Genomic DNA, 21,400 nt, shown 5'->3' on the forward strand with positions numbered 1-21,400 from the left:
GAAATGAGGAGACATTTCTGCTCAGAAAGAGCGGTCAGGCACTGGGACGGGTTGCCCAGGGAGGTGGTGGAGTCCCCGTCCCTGGGGGTGTTCAAGGAGAGGTTGGACGTGGTGCTTGGGGACAGGGTTCTGTGGGTGACAGTGGTGGTAGGGGGTGGTTGGACCAGGTGATCCTGGAGGGCTTCTCCAACCCTGATGATTCTATGAAAAGAGCCCAAAGTCTCCGCTGCCCCCCAACGAGCACCAAAATAGCCCAAAGCCTCCGGGGTCGGGGGCCCCGCTTCACTCCGGGGCAGGACACCGCCACCCGGGGGGGGGGGGGGGCACACAGGAGCAGCCCCCGGCCCCTCACAGCCTCCCCCGCGGCCTCTCCCCCCCGCCGAGCCCGGCCTCCGGCCTCGTCGCCGTGGCGACAGCGCCCCCCCGCCATGGCCTCCTCCTCCCCTCAGCCTCCGTCATCGGCAGGCGCCGCCGCGGAGGCCATGGCGGAGGCCGGCGAGCAGGGCCGGGAAGAGCCCGCGGCCCCCACCCGCGAGGAGCCCGCGCCCGCCGCCTCGTCCCCGTCCGGGGATGGGGCGGAGGCCGCGGAGGACGCGGCGGTGGCGGCGGAGGGCGACGGGGGAGAGGCCGGAGGGGCCGGGGAGCCCAAGGCGGAGGCGCTGGACGGGGAGGTGAGGCCCGGGGGGGGAGGGGGCTCGGCGGGGAGGGGAGGCCGCGGCCTCCGAGCTGAGCCCCGCGCTCCGTCTGCCCCCCGGCCAGGTGAGGAGCGCGGAGGGGGAGGCCGTGGACGGGGAGGACCCGAGCCTGCAGCCCTCGGCGGCCAAGAAGGTGAAGCTGGAGCTGAAGGAGAGGAAGGAGAAGAAGCACAAAGTGGACGAGGACGAGATCCAGAAGATGCAGTGAGTGCGCCCCGGGGGGAGGCTGGTGCTCGGGGGGCACCGTGCGCGGGCCGGGAGCGGAGGCTGTGCGAGGACGGGGCCGTGAGCCCGCTGTCAGCGGTGCCCGCCGCCCCTTCTCAGGCCCTGCTGTTCTGCGGCACCAACCTCAGCGCGGTGGGAGCGCTGCCGTTCCCTGCCCGGCTCCGTTTTGTTCTGCCGGAGGCTTAGGAGGGCTGAAAGGAAAGAGCTCCAGACCGTTTTTTTCCTGTCAGTGATTAATTCTCTCCGCTCCAGAATACTGGTCTCCTCCTTTTCCGAAGAACAGCTGAATCGCTACGAGATGTATCGCCGCTCTGCTTTCCCCAAAGCTGCTATTAAACGGGTACGGCTTCAAGAACGCTTCGCCACAGGAGAAACCTGAGCAAAGCAAACGGGCTGAGCCCTGCAGAGCCCGGCCCCGGTCACAGCCAGGATCGCACAGGGGGGCTCCTTGGCTTGTGCAGGCCGTGGGTGCACCCTCCTCTCCCCCTATGTCTCAGCCTTTGTGGCCGAGAGTGTTGTCCTTAGACCTGCTTTTATCCGATTACGTCCTAGCTCAGTGCGCTTGTGTGGCTTACGCAGTTTAAATAGGAGCTTGTCTTAAATGAAAGTGGTTTGGGGGGCCATGAGGCAACAGGAAAAAGTTAGTACAGGTTTGCAGCTAGGTAAGGGTGTGCTAAAAATGTTGATAGCCAGCACATGCCCAAAGCTATTAGACCTTGCTCTAAAGATCAATTACTGCTGTTCCAGCTCACTTTGGTAGCTAATGGTTGATACTGGACAGGCTTAACTGCTAAATATGATTTAAAACATTTCAATGCTGCTGTGTGTATGTTGTTCAACTGACTGCTTCTTCTTGGCTTGTCCAGCTGATCCAGTCCATCACTGGCACCTCAGTCTCTCAGAACGTGGTTATCGCCATGTCGGGCATTTCCAAGGTCTTCGTTGGAGAGGTGGTGGAAGAAGGTAAGTGCAATATGTTATTGGTGAGTAAAAAGGTAAGAATAGAGAGAAAATTCTTAAATTCTTAAAGTGCTTAAAGGAGAGCAGGAAGACAAGAAACAAGACTGGACATTTTGTGGCTTTCTGTCCAGGTCTCTTGCTTCACTTGCTATCCTGCAGGGCTCTGGTGCTTTTAGCAGCAGTAGAAGGCTACTGTTAAGAATGGAGGGGAAGCGTGGTGGTGTCCATATTCCACTTTAATCCTATTAATATAAGTGCCCGTCAGTCAGCAGAGATTGGTGACTACTGGCCTTTTTTTTTATCTTCTCTGGAGAAGGTAACTTAGAAGTTGTTGCTACATGTCAGCCTGTGAGCAGGCTGCAGCAGGGTAATAAAGATCTCTCATTAATACTGCTGTGGACAAATTCAGCTTAGAAGAGCAATGCGTTATTTAAGCCTCTTAACCTGCAAGATTCTTTGTTGATGCGATGAGCTGAGATCTCTTTGGGACACCCTGTGAAGGCTGACCCAGCTGCGTACCTGTCTTTGCTCTGCTTGTGCCTGGGGAGGGGAGGGTTCTTGTTTCTCAGGCCAACCAGTTAGCGCAGACTCGTCGCACAAAACATGCAGCCTGCATGATGTGGCTTTGGCACTTAGCTGTTTCTGACCGTCTCTCCGGCTCCGTGTGTTGCCAGAGGCGGTCTAGATAAGCAGTTTCACTGCTACAGTTAATTGCTGCGTGTCCTTGGCAGGAAACATGAGTGATATTTACCAGAACAGACAGAAAAGAAACTGATCTTCGAGTCCACTGTAGGCTGTACCTTCCCATCGCTGCTGTGCACATAGCACCCAATCTAGGGATGGTTTTAAAGTAGCAGGTTCAAGATCATGAGGCCTTGTTGAGTTTGTGCGTGACTTAAAGTAGCTTATTCCACAGCAGCTGGAGTGTCTTTAAAAAGCAGTATTAATAGTATTAATGCCTTTAGGACTGACTTTTCTTTTAGTCAGAGAAACAGAGAACGCAGTTTTGTTCTTGTGTATTAACGTGAGCTGTAAAGCCTGAACAAAAATGTTACCTGCTGCCTTTACTACTGAAGCTCAACCAGAAGGAGGCTTTTCAGATACCACCTGTTAGGAGACCGGCTAAGCTTAGCTGTCCTGCTCACGTGAACTCTTGTTTTTTGTTTAGCTCTGGATGTGTGTGAAAAGTGGGGGGAGCTGCCACCTCTGCAGCCTAAACACATGCGAGAGGCTGTCAGGAGGCTCAAGTCACGAGGACAGATCCCAAATTCCAAGTACAAAAAGATCATCTTCCACTGAAGCGTCCCAAGAGCAGCAAGGGAAGACAGACATTAAAGGAAGCTTCCAGCCGTGCTCCTCAGGGCAGTTGCAGCAGAGCCACGAGACAGAAGCGCTCCCAGCCTCTCTTGCTGCCCGCACTCTTCTCCAAGAGCCTGCACCAAAACACTCTCAGTTCAGCTTGGTTTTAAGTAACTTCAGCGTCAAGGTTTATGGGCCTCGTTTGCAGTTTACAAAACAGACATTATTGCTCTCAACGTGGCTCATGGGGTAAAAGAAGCGCTGCAGCCAAAGTTCAGCAGGTGCAGTTACCCCGTCAGCCTTATCCTGGTGGGAGAGGCTCCCCTTCCAGGAGCCTACAGGCAGCACGTTGTGCACAGGCTCTTAGCACCGTGCAGAAACAAGCAGAAGCCAAATCCCCGACCGGGTGCCTCAGGGGCTTCTGCTCCAGCAGACTGGGGAAATGAACATTCCGCTTTTTCGGCGTACTTACCCACCAGGATCATCCCTTCTGCTGGCACAGACGTGGCGGTATCTCTGTACAGAAATGTTTTTTTTTTTTGTACATTAAACTTGTTGTTATATTCTTAGTCTTGCTGGGACAGCAAATACTAATTGTGTAATGGTGTTTTTGTGATTCAAAGTAGGGAGAGCGCACTGTGACCTGTCTCAACCAACCCCAACATGTTCATGAGGCTTCATGCCTCCGGCATGTGGTGTTCCATTAGCACAAGCAAGGGAATACATGCTGAAAGCTGATGCTTCTCAAGTCAGCGCTCAGCTGTTCTGCCCAAAGCCAGTTTTATGGAGCTGTCTGGAAAACAATACAGTCAGGAACATGAAGGAGGAGGAAAAGAGGAAAAAAACACATGAGCCTGTAAGGAGGTTAACAAGTTTAATTTCTTTTCGTGGTTCATAGAACCAATAAATGCATGAGTGGAAATATACTGCAAAGTCCCAATACTGCCTAAAATTCAAGTTCAGACTTGTACATTACCCACCTGTACACAGAGTATTCCCCTTGGAGCACACTTCTAAGTAATGTAAAAGATGCTGAGGCCATGTGCTCTTCCTAGGGTAACTGTAGGAGAGTTACACCAAGGATTAAGTTGGCTCTCATCGTAACAGAGTCCTTAAATACCAGACTCTAAAAAGTAAACTTTGCTAATCATCATCAGTGGAGTTTTTGTCCTCCCATAGGCCTTATAGAAAGGAAGAGGATTTTTGTTTTACAGTACTTGTCACTGGTACTTAAAACAGAAAACAAGGGAAGTGCTTGAATTCTTACCCAGAACTGGTTGACTTGAGGTGCTGGAGCAAGAAACTGAACAACTTGGCCCCAGCTCTGACCAGCCTGCACCCACGGGAGTGTGAGTGGTTCTATGACACTGCAAGTAGGCACCACAGCTGAGAAACCCCTTTTCACCCTACCCATTTCCTAAGCTGGCTGGAGATGAAGCTTGACCCCTACTCAGCCAAAAAGTCATGAGCTGTGAAAGAAGAAAGAAACCTCCCATTTTCAAGCAGTGACTAAAAAGTAATACCATTGCATTCCACCTAAGGCAAGCATTCTTGGATTTCTTGCTTCACGCAGAAAGGGGGAGCAAGCACAGAAGCGCGTAGGTTTGCCTGAATAAAGTTCAGGTTCTGCTTATGTGGGCTTTGTGCAGTTCATAATGGTACTCTGAGCTCTTTGCATACAGGTTTTCGCAGCACGGCTGTAGATGCACAGATGCTTTGTTATCTCCTTGCTCTCAGCTCTGAGAGCTCCTCACAGCATCTCAGTTTAGTGCAGCAGGTAACTTGCACTTCTAAGCCTCTGCTTTTACTTCTGAATTCTATGCACGAGGCAGTACTGGTGAAAGAAATGCCCACTGATGCTTAGAAAGTTAAAGTGCATTTTCCTCTCGAGAACAGGCCTGACAGGCTGCTCTGGGACGTTTTCCATCACAGGCAGCAACACAAATCCAACTTGTCAGAGGCTGCACTGAGCAGGGGATGGGTCACAGAACGTGCTCCAGAGAAAACAGCAAGGCTGTCTGACAGGACCGAGGAGGAGTGGTCCCCCTCCTGGGGAGGAGGGAAAGCAAACTTGCAAAAGGCACAGCAGCATCCAAACTTCACATCCAGCCCAGGCAGAGCGGGTGGGGAGCGCAAGCACCCCGCGCATCACAGCGGAGCCTTCGGCTCCCGTGCTTCTGCCAAAGGCAAACCCTCCTCCTCCTAAATCATTCGTGGCCGCCTCCTTCCAGGGTTTCTAGAAGGAAGGCCAGGCGTTTGCTGCCACTGTCACATCTGGTTGTAGGCACTGGTCAGTCAGATGTTGGCAGGCAAAGGCCGCAGAAGTACTGGACTCCAGCAGTACGGTCTGCCCCAAGGCTGCTCAAACCTAGCAGACAAGGACTGAACTCCAACAAATGTCATTCGAGGCTACCTTCAGTCTAACGGAGTCACACACTGAATGAGGAGGATGATCTTAACAGTGACAGTGGTTTCAACCACCCTCTGTCTCTTACCTGCTCTTTTTTCAGAGTGAAAGCTAACAAAAGCAAGGAATTCACTCTTGGTTCTCTGCAAACCACAGGCAGCAGTGCCTCCACACCTAACCCAGCACGGTAGATACGTCCCTGTTCCCCTAGAGCTGAAGAAGAACTAAAATGATCTCAGGAGTGTCTGTTAAAGGGAACTGTTCAACAGCTCCAGAGTTAGGCAAAGGGACAAGTATGTAACAGGCAGGAAAACCAAACCCAACTCCTGCGCCATTTGCTTTCTCTTGCATAGCTCCCAGTCCTCAGCTGATCATGGCTTGTCAATCAGAGGCTGTTCCTTGCACAGTGAGCAGGATTAAAACCTTACGTTACTTGAGCTGGACTAATGGAGTAATGCTTACACAGGAAAAAATAGAAAAATCCATTAGAATAAAGTTTTGTGTAGTGTTCATCTTTAAAAAAAGATAAAGGCGGGGTTACTCAACTTTTCTAGACAAATTGTTTTCATCTGATTAATAAAGGAGAATTGCACGGGATCTGTCACCTCTGCTAGCACACAGTGCGTGGCAATCGCTACTCTGTTTGACATGCACTGAGAAGCATGTGCACCGGAAATCGTGCCTCCACACAGACACCACAGGTATCTGGAAAAATCCAAATCCAAGCTTGAAATATGATAAAATCAAACGAACTCTGCACACAGTAAAATGCTACGTGTAACAGGGGAAGGAACGGGCATCCATCCATAACGTAGATGGGCTGGAAGTTTCACCACTCCCTGTTAGAACAGAGCAGATTCTCCTCTGTAACAGCTTTTCCCTTCACGACCGCCCTTTTCAGCAGCTTCTTTGCTCAGTGCACAGACCACGTACTACCTGGACTAGCAGAGCAAAGAAACCTCGCAGCAGTTTGCCTCTCGGAGTGGATTTGATTCTCACACTTCATAAATGACATTTCCTTTTTTAAAACTAGTGCTCGTTTCCTGTTTTTCTAGTGTTTTCCTTTTTTTTTTTTCCCTCCACACTTTTAAATGCAGTTTCTTTATAAATGAGATCGATCGCTGTTTGACCACAGAGACTTCTCCAAGGAAGCTGCTTCATGAAAGGTGAGAACGCAAACGATGCTCAACAAATACCTACTGTTTCGTCTCCATCCCACAGTGAGCGGTTCATAGCGTCAGCCTCCACCCAGAGGGACCTGGCCAGCACCCTTCTCCTGACCCACACACCAGCATCCCTGCTAAAAGACATTTAAGACTGGGTATGAGCTCAGTGCTATTAAAAATACATGACCCTGTAGGAAAGCAGACAGCACTCTCTCTGTGCGGCCAGTGCTGCTTTCCCTCTCTCCACTGATGAAACTCCAGCACAGAAGGGTTTGAGGACAATGCACAGCCCAAAGGAAATGCATAGGGCTTCTCCTTCCATGACTTAGCCAGCTTCCTTCACCCCGATTCTTTGACTGTAAAATTAAAGAAAGGTTAAACAGTGCTTTGTAATGAAATAGTGAATTCCTCTGTGCTTCTGCATCCGTGAAGCCAAATATTGCAGGACTGAGAATGAACTAGACCAAGTCTAATATGCTCCTGATTCTGTCCTGACATGACAAATTACTGGTGGAAAAAGAAAACTGAAGAAATTTCTTTACTATCCTGGCCCTGCTCTTGAGGGGATGATGAGCTGTAGCCCCCTTCCTCCACAAGGAGGAAATCCCCTCTGCATCTCCCACACCTGCTGACCTAAGTCTGTCTCTGCCAACACACGACCTTTCACATCAGAGCTCTGAGCAACGTTTTCTGCCATACCTATTCCCTGTCACTCCTTGATGGGGTGAAGCCAGCTGTCCTCCTTTTGCTGTGTTCTTTAGCACGCGTGGGTGGGCAAGAACACCAAGAGGAAGGCTGAAAGAAGCAAAACCCCCGCATCAACCATCTCTAGATGGGAGATGAGGGCTGAAAGCAAGCTGTCACTACCACTGCATGGACGGAGAGACGTGGGGTCCCCGCACCAGCTTCTGACCTCTTGTTTGTAGACCGAGCACTGCCCTGGGTCAGTGACAGATGGTAGCACCATATTGCCAGGACAGAGGAAAGTGGCAGCAAGCGGTAAATCCCCCTGGTTCCTTCGGTGTTGCTCAGCCACGCTTTTCGTCCTTTCTCCCGGTTCCAAGTGTATTTTGCAGTCACAGTTGGTTTCCATTCTCTGAGACGATCAGTCTGCAGGAGGTTGACCCGTTTAGCAGCAAGGTAATCAAACTAGCCGCCTTAGTGCTGGTGGTGGGCTCCACTCCTCCCGAGCAGCTGCAGCCTGCACCTTCGCTGTCAGAGCTGGAAGAGGGGATTGTATTTCCTAATTTCCTGCAGAAGGCGAGCCTTGTCCATGTTGGCTTCTGCAAGGGCTATTTTCACGGTCTGAAGTTCCCTTTGCAACTCTGGCAGGTCCTTTAGCTACAGGAGACAAAGAGAAAAAACAAATCAGGAGTTCCCAAAAGTAAGCAGCAGGGCAGAGCCAACTACACTGATCTGCTCAAAGAGGAATACCAAAGCGGGAGCTTTGCAGATGAGATAAACTGCATGGTACAACCACACAGAGCTCACCAACAAGGTGACTCAGGCTGATTTGCAGAAGTAAGTACTTGCTAACTGGTGCCTGCAGACTTCTATACCTGTCACTGGCGTCAGCTCAGGCTATCTAATGGCTCAGGCTGCCAGCAATGGCTACCTAATGACTTTTTCCAGGACTTCACTTTTCTAGCCATAGGAACAAGACTTGCAGTGGGCAAGGTTTTTTCCTGCAAAGCAGCTAGCTGATTGGGGCTGAAAGTGAATGTACAAAGAATGCAGAGTGAAAACAGGGCTCTGGTCTGCATTCTTTGTTTTACATGGGGGCCTGATACACCTATTCAGGTTTGTTTAAATTAAAATGACAGCTGGAGCACGCAGATGCTTGGCATTCCTGCTTCTTGCCTCCATAAACAAAGGTAATTCTGTCCTCACACACTGCCAGAGCAGCTTCATGCTACAGGACAGGATTTTCCTTGGCAACTCTCAGAAATATTTTTACTCAAGAGTTTAGCCTTGCATTTGGTCCTATGAAGTTCAAAAATATCAGAAAATAAACTGATGCTATGCTACTGTAATGATTACATGCTTCCAGTTCTGGTCAGGGCCCTGACACTATAAAACAAGCAGAAGAGGAAGTCTGCACTAAATGGAAAAGAGAAAGATGAGGAATGAAGTGGTGCGTTACCAATAAATGAACAGAATCCAAAGTCCCAGTCCAGTTCTGTATCCAGTTAGTCCCACTGCACCTTCAATATGTATTTGTCCATAGCAATTGATCAATTTATCAAGTAGACTTTACATCAGACAGGAATTGCAAGTAAAGGATACTGTGTATTTTAAAATAAGCCACTTATCTGAATTCCAAATTTATGGATCAAAATGCAAAGAAAGTTTAAACTGAACAGCAAAAACTTTAGGTGACCTGAAGCTCTCCCTGGCTGTAAGCCTTACTCTTCTCTGACAAAAGCTCTCTTTGTGGGAATTTCACGATTCCTGTTTTTGCTAACAACGAATTGAACACAGCAGAAAGACAGAGCCACTCAGGAAAACAACAGGTTTCTGAAATGGAAGAAGAGAGATTACACACTTGGCAGGGCATTCGTATTTCTCAGAATGCCTGCAAAGGGAGGTACAGACTGCTTTGTGTGCGCTCCCTATCTGCAGCACACCACGCCTACCGGTAACTGCAAATACATGAAGACAAAGGACAATTTTCCAGCCTGCTGCCAGCTAACTAGTTGTCTAGACAGCAAGAGGCAGCAGTGACTCACCTGCAGTCCACGCACTCCTCCTGGGGGTGCTGCCAAGACACACTCTGCTGGGGCCTTCTGGTCTTGAACAACTGGTTCAGGTTTTTCCAGTCCCAGTGAGTCCTCCTGTCCTGGAGCTGCAAAGAAGCATAGAAAACGTTCAGGTGTAGGTATTAACATGGCAGGGTTCTTAGGAAAAAAGTAAAAGCTTTAACATTCTTTTTGTTTGTTTTAAACAGGAAAAAAAAATCCCACCCGCATTTTTAAAACGGAGAAGCTAAAACAAGGGAAGAAGCAGTAGTCTGTCCTGACTGTGTGAGCTCAAGGAAACACCAAGCATGAATTCGGGCCGCTAGTTCACTGTTTTAGATATTAACAGGTTCTGCCCGAGGTATCAAATTTTCTGCCCAAACAATACAACAAAAGCAGCAAGAACCAAAGAGGTAGGGCTGCCTGCACACACAGATTAATACTGCAGAGCAACCAAAGGACCTGGGTGCTTGCACTGAAGACAGAAGATTATTTGTGCATTCTGGCAGGAGTGACCTCAAAGGTCAGAATTAGGGACCGCTCACACACCAGAGCCCATCGTTCCCAGCACGACGATCACATTTCAGTTCCAGTCTCCTCTAGTGGCAGGCACAGCAGAGCACCCTACCTCCAGCAAGGCCTGGGAGGTGCTGGGGGAGAATAAATGGGATTCCTGACGTTGCTGACCTGATAGATAGAAAACCCCATCATCTCTGCGCTTCACGACGATGTGATCTACTGCCAAGGTGATAGGAACAGGGCCAGGGGAGGTAGGGTATACCCGAGGGCTGTCATCCTGGAAAAAAGAAAAGAGAAAAAAGCAGAGAAGAGATTAACTGTTGTGAAAGCTCTGGCAGTCCTACAAAGGGTTCCCCTTGCCCCCAGCCTTCACAGGAGTAACGTTACCAGCTGGCAGCACTGCCAGAGCTCATCGAGGTCGCCCACCATATGGGAAAGCCTGGCTTTAGATACAGGGCATGGGGAAGGCCCTCACACAGATCACAACAAAGCTCTGTCATATCCATGATAAAGGCTAAGGAGAGGCCATCTTCCTTAGCACTACTCTCACAGTTGTCCTGTGAATTCCTGAGGCAAAAACCTACCAAAATAAAGCCGATATCCCTAAGCCTGAAGGTTTTTATGCTGCTGTCTGGCCACACTAGCTCCTGGTTGTCTGTGGAGCAAACACAGTGCTTTCAGATGAACTTCTGACAGTTTTCTCCCCTTCTAAATATCAGCCAGCTATTATATGCTGTTTTGTTTTCCATCCATAATTCTTTTAATTCTTACAAAAAAGGTCAAATAATTCTTATTTCACACAAGCACTTGGGAGAAGAGGCATTTAATTCTCTTTCCTTTGAGTCTGCAAACAGATCATCAACACAGCTGAGGAGAGAACCTGAAGGTCAGGCTCCCATTCCTTGACAATCTGAGCACTCAACAACCCCTCTGCGTTACTCATTTATCCATAAGGCAATTTTTAGAAACCAAATAAAACACAGTCAGGAAAACAGGACCTCTACAGAGGCCCATGGCCATCCCACAGCATCCGTACCCAAGCAGAATCTTGCACGTGAGCTCTGTTCAGGATACCACCTTGGTTCCCCATATACTCACCTTCAGCGTGATTTTGGCATCCACAACTTCTATCTCCATGGGGATCACCTCGGGGATTATTTCATCCTCGAGAAAAGGGCCGAGGTTGGTGAGGAAAGACATGAAGAGCTCTGCCCTGTAACTGTGGACCAGCATATGAAGGAAGCCATTCTGAACAGCAAGTGGTGAGTGCACAGCGGCGTTAGGTCCTACTTCGAGACGCAAACACACTTCTGGCTGGGTCTTATTAGCTTCAGGGACTGAAGGCTTCTCCACACCTGTATCTCCTACAGTCAAAGCAGAAAGGCCTCATTGCAGAACATCAGTAGGAAGACGTAAGGTCAAAATAAGTATTTTGAAAAGCCCTTTACTGTCCAGACACAGAACAGAGTCAGGTTCACAACGGCAGCAGTCTGAAGCCACCTTCCACATGAAAGAAGTCCAGGTTTCAAACAACTGGAGTTCACATCACAGAAACTACCACCAGGACCAGACTCTTTAAGCCCCCGGAGCCAGCATTCTCTCCCCAACTCAGCACATCTAAAAGTAGCCTTCATCTTGCACCTACACGAGTTGGCCAAAAACTCACCACTCAGTTCTCCAGAGCTGGTCAGTCCTCAACACTACCTAAACCTTGTATTCATTTTGCCCCCTTGTGGCTCTAGACAGCATTAATAAGGAGAAATAACAGTCCAACAACTCCTGCTCATGCTTTCACTTCAAGTTTTGGTTTACAGTTGTGTTTTTGTTTTTTTTTTGTTTTCATTTGTTTTAAATTTGAACATACCTGGGGGAAGTACCCTGTCCCAGAAGTATTATGCTCAGGGCAGGAATAACTTCAGGGTTTCCCTAGGTAGCTTTATTCCTCTTTTGATTTATTTTATGCATCCTAGCAGGAAAAAAAAAAATCCCAACCAAGGATGAGAGTTTCACTGTGCCAGATATCATCTAGCTTGGCTGCATAGGTACTTTGGGAGCTTCATGAACACTGAAATATCAGTTAAAATGAAAGACACCTTGAGAGTGGCCAGTTATCAAAGTGTGGTTATAAAAGCCAGACTCTTACCCACATAGCCACGCAAGTACTGCCACATTCCAACGTTGTTCAGTTGCTCCGGGACCACCTTCATTACTTGTAAAGCAACAGACAAATCGTCACCTCGTGCCTCTATTCCACAGTTCACCTCATTCATCTTCAGTACCAGGACTGACACCTGAAACAGCAAGTGACAAGCTCACTCATTAAACCACCACCACACAGTTCACTTCAAGGTTCTCTTAGAGGCAGTGTTACAGCGAGGAGGAACAAAACTCTGACCAGCTGAAGGCTGGGCTCCTCTCCGCTCTGTGAAGTCGAGCTGTTTATTTCAGGAGACACTGCACCCTCATCCTCTGCCATCAGGCTTGCTCTACTGCCCGTGTTGTTGTGGGTCTGAAGGAGGTGCCCTGGGGGAAGAGGGTCCAGGCTGGGCTCTGAAATGGAAGAGCATTGACAACATTGTTGACAACAACAGCTTGTGTTTTTTTTTTTTTTTCCGTTTTTTTTTCTGGTTTTAAGCAGTCCTGATCTCAGTATCTGCCTGACTCTCATGACTTATCAGCTTACATCAACCTCCAGGGAACTCTCTCCAGCTCCTTAGATGAATTTAAGCAATGTGTAGCTGAAGTGTGCAACGTGCAGTGCACCCTACTTCTAACCATCCCCTAATAATCCCTTCTCAAACACTATGGACTGTCCACCCACCTGCATATATCTGTGGTTCTTGCTCTAGTATGGCCAAATAAATGCCTTAGAACACCACTGTGATGGTACAGGGGAGACCCTTTCCACTCATTTATACTCCTCATCTCAAAAAAAAAAAAGAAAAAAGCCATCTATAATAGCAGAAAGGGTAATTTTGGGTGAACTGCTCATGACCTCCAAAAAGAATGAGTAGCACAAGAGAATTCCATAAGACCACACCACAAGGCAGTCACTCATGGCAGAAAACTGAAACGAGAGTGGGGATGAGCACTCCTTACCAGAATCCGTGAGCATCACAAAGCCATCGCTGCCATCGCTGTCCACGGACAGCCCGTCCTCGGGACCGCTCCCATCCACAGACGTGGTGTCAAAGGAGTGCTGGGACGCTGTCCTCTTCATGGAGAAGAAACGCATTCGGCTGCTGCCACCCCCACCTGGAGTCACTGCTCCCTCTTCTGCTTTGGGCAAAGAATCCCTACAAAATAAATAAATAAATAAAGGCAAACAGCTTAGTCTCGGGATTATACAGATATTATGCAGGCTTTAGCGTCCTTATATCAATCCCCAAGAGATGTAGGTCTAACCTCTCTCTGGCCCAAACGGCACACAGAGAAAGGGAGCAGTTGGCCTGCACCTCCCCTCCTTCCCGGCAGCCTTGCTGCTGCTGCTGCGAGGTACGGGAGGATGCTCCACTCACTTGGCTGGGGGGAGAGAGAGCATTTTCTGCATGGTGGAGGTCATCTTCTCCCGGCTCAAGCTCAGAGCATCTTTTGTTATAGACATGGCTTCTTTGGTGAGGTCCATAGTCACATGCAGAGCTTCCTTGGTGGCATCCTTTGTGATATGCAGCGCGCTAGACAACTCCACCTCTAGGTTCTTCAAAGGGATGAGTTCTGCCTGGCCGTTGAGAACGATGTTTCCTCTCCCCAAGGGCTGGACGTCCGAGGTTGGGCTAGAAGGGAGGGCAGGAGGGCTCTGAGGATGACTGCTGGGCTCTTCTGGTCTTTCTGTAACCAGGGCTTCCACAGCTTCACGTGCTTCCTCTATCAGACCTTTCTCCTCCACGCTTTTACTTTGCGGAGCTGTAGTCAGAGCTCCATCGCTTGCAGATCTTTGGAGCCTCTCCAGTGGCGTGCCGGTTACGTTGGTACCTGTGTTTTCAATCTCACGGTCCTCTGGGACCTTTGAGGTCCCGCACATTCCCTTCTCGGAACCGGTCTCAGATTTCTGCTCCTTCTCTTCAGCTGCCAGCCCCTCCTTGCTGTCTGAGGGCGAGAGCTCCGACTCGATCAGGCTCGTTGTGTCTGAGTCGAGGGATCTGGGTTCCAGGCAGGAGCCTGGAGCGGGGTTCATGAGCAGGGCCACTTCGGCACTGTGGAACAGAACTCCCACAGAGGCAGACATGGGATCTAAAGGAGACCCAGTCACCTCCTGGGTATCCTGGGCCAGCTGTTCCTGTAGCGTTTGCAGAACTTCTTTCATCCTGAGCAGCACCAAGTATTGGTAGTGGTTGAGCCGAACTTTGACGTGAACAGACGAGGACAAAAGCACATGGATATCAGCAGAGGCTTCCAGCTCTTTATCATCTACTCCATCATCAATTTTACACTCAGACTCTCCCAAGACATCCATCGTCTCTGCGACCTTGTAGACGTTCTTCAGATCCTGGTCAGTCCTTGATCTTTGGCAAACCCCATGCTCTCTGGAGAGGTTTTCATTCTTGGAGTGATTGCTGAAACTGGCAGAAGGCTTGATTTTTATATCAGAGGCAGACGATTCTTGTCGTTTAGATAACTGAGCTTGCCCCCATCTCTTGGGAAGACAGGCCCAAATGGAGAGGGGAAATGGGTCAATAAAGCTAAGGGCTCTGCCCTTAGAGCTCTCAGCACCCTCGAAGTCCAGGGAAAGCTCAGTGAAATTCATAGACCACAGATCTTCAGAGGCAGAGATTTTGCGCAATGGCTGGGGAAAACCCGTATGCTTCTGAGGTCTGTCATCCACCTCGTATGCATGGCGCAAGAAGAGGGTGTGGAGGAGGCTGAAGTTGTCCTGAGACCTCGGGAACTGGCTGTAGCTGGAGTGGAAGAATTCTGAACTGGCAAATTTACGGAAGAGGCTCTGGAGGTCCTGGCAGCTGCAGAAGGGAGCGTGGCGGGTGTTGGTGGCAGTCATCTCCGTCACACGGATGCAGAGCGTCTGCGGACGGTCTTGGTGGTCAGTGACTTTCTTCTCCACAGGGATGTTGAGCTACGAGGAAGAGAAAGACACTACAAGTTAAGCAGCGAGAAGGGAAATTAGCAGTGGCCTATCCTGCTGCTTACACAGAAGACCAGTTGTGGAATATATAAATAATTGACAAGTCTTGGTCTACTAAAATCCCAAGAGCTGGACTAGACTCTCAACTCATCCTTATCTGAAAAACTAACAATCAGGGAAGAGAAATCAGACACAAGGAAATTTAACCTGAATTTTATTTCAGCTTCTTTTACCATCCACAGCTTGCGTAGCAGCTCAGCTCACAACTACGCACTTTGATCTTTCTCTGCAAGTACTTACTCCACGGTCAGGCCTTTAAGCCTTCGCACAAAACTGCTATTGCTATCAGTGGCAAACACCATCGGATGTCAATGCCACAGACTGTTGGTATCTTCTCCCTGGAATGAGTCAACGTGGTTTCCAAAGGGCAGAAAGCAACTTTTGGTTACCTGAGCCAGCAGTTTTTCCTTAAAACTGTTTTCATAAATACTGACTTGTTGAATAAATACTTGAATATTGAATACATTCGTAAATACTGACTTGCTTGTCTATTCTGGACTAGAACTCAAGCACTTGTTTACTGCTCATAGGTGAAAACAAAATTAACTCAAACAGTCGACAGAAAAAAGATGGGGGAAGGGGGGAACTTTGTATGCTCAGCCTGGACTCCAGCTATGTCCTGATCTCATGTTCCTTACACAACAATAAAGGAGAGGATGCTGAAGACTGAGAAAGGAAGGACATGAACGGTACCTTCAGCCGGAAGCCATCCAGTCGGACGTCAATATGCTCATCACGTTTGCCTGAGTCCTCCAGCTTGTAGATGGCTTTGAACTGCTCCAAGCTGCGATAAAGATCCAGACAGAAGAGGTTTATCCAGAGCATGCTTGCTGTATCCAGGGTAAGCATCAAACCATTCAGCTGTACATACAGGTTTGGGCATGGAACTAGAACAGAACAGAATCAAAATGGATTAATAATAGCAGAAAAGGCCTTTCAAGAGGTCTGCAGCTCAGCATATAACCTGCACTGACAACACCAAAGAAAGGCAAACACACAAACACCAGGAAACCGAACAAAAATGGACACCTGTAGGAGCCTCAAGAAGGTTACCACACCTAAAGAATTAAAAGTTGTCTGATTTTTTAAGAAACTTATGAAAGAAGGTGCTAACCTTGGTGTATTACCTGGAAAGTCCTGATTGTCTGGGAAGTAATACTCTGTGAATTCAATATGGATTGCAGAGACCTGATCAGGAAGGTTGAGGAATTTTCTACTACATGAAAGCAAGGTTGAAGGTTTCTTACTATGCTGACCAGCTGTAGAAACCTGAAAATACAAACGGCATGCAGCTGCGCAGAGCCCATGTTTGGCAAAATAAAGCATCCCAGTAACCCTGCTGTCTCCCATATTCAATCTATCTCATTTATACATCAAACACACTATGCTTTCAAGTAACAATAAAACTTTGTTCTACCTGCTAATATTGTCAACTCCTCCCCTTTGAGGGAATTCAGTTCTTTATATCTCGTGTCACTGCTAGTAAGGCCCACAACAATCAGAGTTAGGTGATGTGAACAAACAGAACTGAAATCTATTGTACCTTTCTTCAGGATTAACAGTGCGTTGCTAAATCCATTATAATATCTGGTACTGATTACGCTCTTACAATGGGTACAGGGTATCTGGATGTAGGGCCTGATTCACTCTAATGATCCTTTCCGTGGTGGGTCAAAAATATGAGGTAAGATGCTCCTCCTCTGTCAAAAATCCATATCCTCACTAACTTCTCAAATGCATGAAATCTTTTATCCTGGACTTGCCTATGAAAGTTTAGACATGAACACAGAGTGCAGAAACTCTGTAGTTATGCATGCAATTTCCTCTGAACATGAAAATTATCAGCAGTTCATACCAGGTTTAAAAGTTGTACACGCAACACAATAACAGCATTTGGGTTCCCTGGTTGCAGAGCTTTGATTTTCTTGGATTACATGGGATTTGCATGATTTATTTGCACCACATCAGATTAAATTTCTTTTGCAAAAAAAAAAAAAAAGGACATGGATGTCCACAGGCACTGCTCAAATCCCTACCTGGTGAACATCCAAGTCATCCACACGAACTACCACACAGCTGGATCGAAGCCGGTTCCAGGGAGGGTGCCGAAGTTGTGGCAAACTTGAAGGAGGTACACGGCCTTTCTCCAAGGGGCTTTTATGAGGACTTGGAGATGTATCTGTGGGGATGGAAAAGCAGAAGTAGCAGGGTTTTACTCATCTCCTTTACAATGAACTTCACTATCAACCCCAACACGTATGTGCTTACACAGCAGAAAAATTAGAAGCCCCAGAATTAGAAACAGATGGGCACAGTTAGGAGGAAAAAAAAAACAACAGAAAACCAAAACTTTAGTACTTGTAAAGGAAGACCATCAAAGACTGGCATGCCCCACAGCAACAGAACAACTTCCTCAGCTAGGCATTTAACTATTTCACTTATCCATTACATGCTCGCTTATAGAAAAAAAAAAAGATAAGTTAGGAAAGTGACTGCTGCAGCCTGTCCATTCTTGCTGCAGTATTATTCCAGTATGATATCCATCATCCTTTGCCACTAAGTTTATGATTTTTAGCGTGCTATGGATTTCTGCACCAACAAATCTAGCTGCTAAGAGTCAGTGAAAGGGAACTAGAGATATTGCTGCCTGGGGAACAATTGTTACCATCTCCAGCTTTATCAGGAATTTAATCAAACATCGTTACCTGGTTTCCTTTTGAAGGGGGAAAGTGGAGTCTTGGCAAAGGCAGAGTCTGTTTCTTCGTAATGCTTCTCAATCTTGCTTTGAAATTCACTGACCAACCTTTTTGCCCACTGACCCCGTGCTTCCATTGCCTCGCTGTACCTCACCCAATGCTTGCAGGCATCTCCTGCATGAAAGTAAACATCCTGGCTTTAAAATGAGGTTTCCAGATAAACACAACACTCCCGCTCCCCTTAAACCTACATAAATCTGGAAAGCATTCCCTTTAATTGATGCCACATTCAGGAATACGCAATATGCTGCATACTAAGCACTTGTGGAGCAAGAGCAGGTTTCCAAACAACAGAGCTGGTCCTACCAGCCAGTGTTCCAAACACAAGTGTTGGGAAGAATGCCATGGTCACACTTTTTCTTGCTTCCTCTGTCAACCACAAACAGATTTTCTCCTGGGACACATCCTATAACCCTTTCAAACTGATTAGGCACATGTAAGAACCAGATCCAGACCTTACGCAACCAAAAAGGAATCCAAAGTTCCATTTTTATGGCTTATGACAGACAGAAACTTATTCCTTTCTTTGCAAATAACTTGGCAGTCATCCACCAAGAAATAAATCAGATTAACCCTGTCCACAAGGATTTAAGTCCCACATCTTTTGTGTAGTCCTTTCTTCCTCTCCTGCCTAAAGCCATGGAGCATCGCTGTTCTTCAAATTGTTTTTATCTCCCTTCTCAAGCTGGGGGGACGCTCCCTTACCTGCCCTATGGAAAGGATAATAGTCAAAAGCCATCCTCCTGAAGGTCAGCTGCATAGCACCGCCCAGCATCCCGTGCTTCAAAGTGCCTGTGAGAAACAAAACAAAGAAAATTACAATCAGCTCTGTAGTCCAAACCCTGACTCAGGATAATGCAGAACAATGCTCATTTGATTGCCATCCCTGATGGTTACCATGGCTAGCACGAGCGTATTAAAAAGTTGTATCAAAATCTTGTCCTAGGCAAGGAACAGGACAACCAAATGTAACAGGGTAACAGTTTATACTGTAAGAACCAGACCTATGATCTCAAATGCCAAATTACAAGGCCCCATTGCTTTCCAGGCTCCTGTCAATTACACTTTTCACTGCAATAACCAGCACTTGTTTTCTGAACACTTGCTGGTATGGCCAGTGAAATAAAGACAACAAAACCATGCCAAGATGTTAATAACAGCAGCTCGGGAGACAACAATACACAAGCCAGTTCAAAAAAAAGAAAAAAGAATAGTGATGATGTGGGAGGAGGATTTATTTATTTTTGTATTGAAACAAATTGTACAACTGGATCAGAGATGTCTGTGCAGAGAGAGGGATGGAGGTGGGGAGGGAAATTTACTTCATAAGAGAGAAAAGATAGTCAAAAACCTCTATTCTCTATTAAAATATATTATCTAGGAGTAAAACAGACACTAATTAACAACGCCTTACTTGAAAAGAAAGGGGTAGGCAGTGGAATGGCAAATAATTCTTGCAACTATGCTACTTTGCAGATCCTGGACATTGTAAAAACAAACATTTTTTTCCACCAAGAGGAATAATCACACTTAATTCCCCTTGGTCAATACCACATTGTTCCTATAGCATAACCTCTGATCCTTCACTAAATACTGGATTATTTTTTTCCCCCTGCAGTGTCCTCCTGACGCTGCTCTCAGTTACCTGACTCTCGAGTGTGGCTGTCATCACAAATGTGCAGATCCAGGCGTGAGATGAGGAGGTGGTATGACGACTCTTTCATGTCATGTTTATCAAAGTATTGACCAATGCTGCTTGCATTCGGGCTGACTCCAAATGGCTGCGACCAGGACTGCTGGGTACTCGGAGCAGGCGGTGTGATCTGTTAGAGAAAAAACAGCTTGCTAAGAAATGATAGAAGGCTAAAGAGGTGGTGGTGGGGAAAGTTAGAATTAAAAACAACTCATGCAGTCCTCCAGACTCCAGGGCATCAATTTAAGGAAATCCAGTGGGGAGTCTAGAAATCTGGATCCTTTCCTACGTTGTCATGAGCAAAACTCTTTGTCTGTGGCTCTGCCTCCTCTGTATCAAGCCACTGTTAGCTTGTCTTGGAAGATGATGTAAGACTCTGAGATGAAAAATGGCAACGTATTCCTGATCTCCCCTCTATGTAATCTCAGTGCACTAAGCACATAGCCCTCCTTCCCCGGAGTTTCCATCACCACTCAGAGGAGTGATACTCCTCTTCCCTCACGTTCCCTTCCTCTGAAAACACCTTTTGTCCTCTGCCCTACGTATGTAATGATTACTCAGCACAGGACTTTGGAAACAAAGTGGTAAGGGAAGTACAAGGTTACTGGTTGTTTTAAGGTTCTCACAGACCGCTAAGCTGTATGTAAACCAAAGAACAAATGAGAACAAATGAAACAAAGAACAAGTAAGAAAAGAAAAAAAAGAAAAAAAAACAAGAGCTCTCTCCAGAGTGTTAGGCAGGAAAAAAGAACCCCTGACAACAACAGTGAAATTGGATGCTGATATTTTCCCTGGAGCATCAGAGCTCACTATGATTTTATGTCATAATATATTACATCAGAGCCCCTTCCCCCAAGCCTATGCAGACTGCTATTCAGGGGCAGAAAAGTTCATTTCTAGAACATATTTATTTCTTATTACCAAATCAAATTCCTGTGGGATCCTCTGCAACTTTCTATATGCCAGCCCAATCTGGAAAGCCACACAACTTACCACCCTCCTTAGACAGAATCCAAAATTAGACAGAATCTAGCCCATGACTATTTAAGAACATTCTCTGATGCTTAGTGGCAACAAATTCAACTCCTTTGGTCATTTCTTTACTCAACAATAGCCCACAATCTATGTGATGCTGACCAAGGAAGCCTAACAGTTCTCACCAGGGAGATGGCTCTGTGAGTGTGGGCCAGATGACAAGCAAACAGAAACTGTCTCTTGCACCTTGTCTTTTCCTTTTTCCTGGCAAGCCAACATCCAAATCATGCTTCACTCACCTGTACAGACTCCGGTGCCAAGCTTTTCCTCTGCTGGGCAGACTTCTCCATGGCTTCACTCAGAGACTCTGCATACTTCATCATTGCTTTCAGCTGAGAGTCTGTCAGCACCCAGAGAAGGTCATCAAGAAGAAACATCAGCTTCGATGCCACCACATTGCAATCTTTGGTCTGAAATGGCAAGAAGGTGTCAGGGACTGTAAGAATTGCTCACAATACACTTTTCTCGTAATACACAGAAGCTGCAGCAGAAACAAGAGGTGCTGCTCTGAAACTCATTCAAGAAAGAGATTAATTCATCTGGTGGATGTCTGCAGTATCTCATCTGAGAAGGAAAGTAGTCAATGCTACTTTCAATGAGAAATTGCTTATCATTAAGAAAAAAAATGGCATTTTTTTTGCATCTATTCCTCATCACATTTCCACTGTCAGGTAAAAATAAGGCTAGCAGGCTTTAAGCTCCCTATAAAGAGATGACAGATCTCCTTAGGATGAGAAAATGGATTTTAAAATTCGCTCCATACATATTAT

General features: G+C 47.2%; 2 protein-coding genes across 3 annotated transcripts in view; one reads left to right on the forward strand and one right to left on the reverse strand.

Annotated features, from left to right (window-relative positions):
• Positions 1-439: 439 nt before the first annotated feature.
• Positions 440-3,767, forward strand: TAF11 (TATA-box binding protein associated factor 11). The gene is made up of 5 exons (XM_035569072.2): positions 440-671; positions 760-899; positions 1,173-1,260; positions 1,787-1,883; positions 3,049-3,767. The coding sequence occupies exons 1-5, from the start codon at positions 483-485 to the stop codon at positions 3,177-3,179; spliced, it is 645 nt and encodes a 214-aa protein (XP_035424965.1). The 5' UTR covers positions 440-482; the 3' UTR covers positions 3,180-3,767.
• Positions 3,768-6,183: 2,416 nt separating this feature from the next.
• The window catches only part of BLTP3A (bridge-like lipid transfer protein family member 3A), a 32,715-nt gene continuing 17,498 nt past the window's right edge, over positions 6,184-21,400 (reverse strand). Inside the window, exons 7-22 of one of the 2 annotated variants that reach the window (XR_004782042.2) lie at positions 20,870-21,040; positions 19,548-19,725; positions 18,608-18,694; positions 17,852-18,016; positions 17,183-17,325; positions 16,274-16,415; positions 15,840-16,033; positions 13,528-15,077; positions 13,109-13,305; positions 12,405-12,559; positions 12,153-12,300; positions 11,108-11,373; positions 10,178-10,286; positions 9,482-9,597; positions 7,666-8,093; positions 6,184-6,883 (exon numbers count right to left, since the gene is read on the reverse strand). Coding sequence is in view for 1 of the 2 variants with exons in the window: in XM_035569070.2 (XP_035424963.1) it covers positions 7,968-8,093; positions 9,482-9,597; positions 10,178-10,286; positions 11,108-11,373; positions 12,153-12,300; positions 12,405-12,559; positions 13,109-13,305; positions 13,528-15,077; positions 15,840-16,033; positions 16,274-16,415; positions 17,183-17,325; positions 17,852-18,016; positions 18,608-18,694; positions 19,548-19,725; positions 20,870-21,040 (3,747 nt within the window). In the remaining variant the exon portion in view is untranslated. Of the gene's footprint in view, positions 8,094-9,481; positions 9,598-10,177; positions 10,287-11,107; positions 11,374-12,152; positions 12,301-12,404; positions 12,560-13,108; positions 13,306-13,527; positions 15,078-15,839; positions 16,034-16,273; positions 16,416-17,182; positions 17,326-17,851; positions 18,017-18,607; positions 18,695-19,547; positions 19,726-20,869; positions 21,041-21,400 lie in introns of both variants that reach the window. The other variant, XM_035569070.2, reaches the window with a different exon arrangement.

Source organism: Cygnus atratus, chromosome 24 (genome assembly GCF_013377495.2).
Source record: "Cygnus atratus isolate AKBS03 ecotype Queensland, Australia chromosome 24, CAtr_DNAZoo_HiC_assembly, whole genome shotgun sequence".
NCBI lineage: Eukaryota > Metazoa > Chordata > Aves > Anseriformes > Anatidae > Cygnus > Cygnus atratus.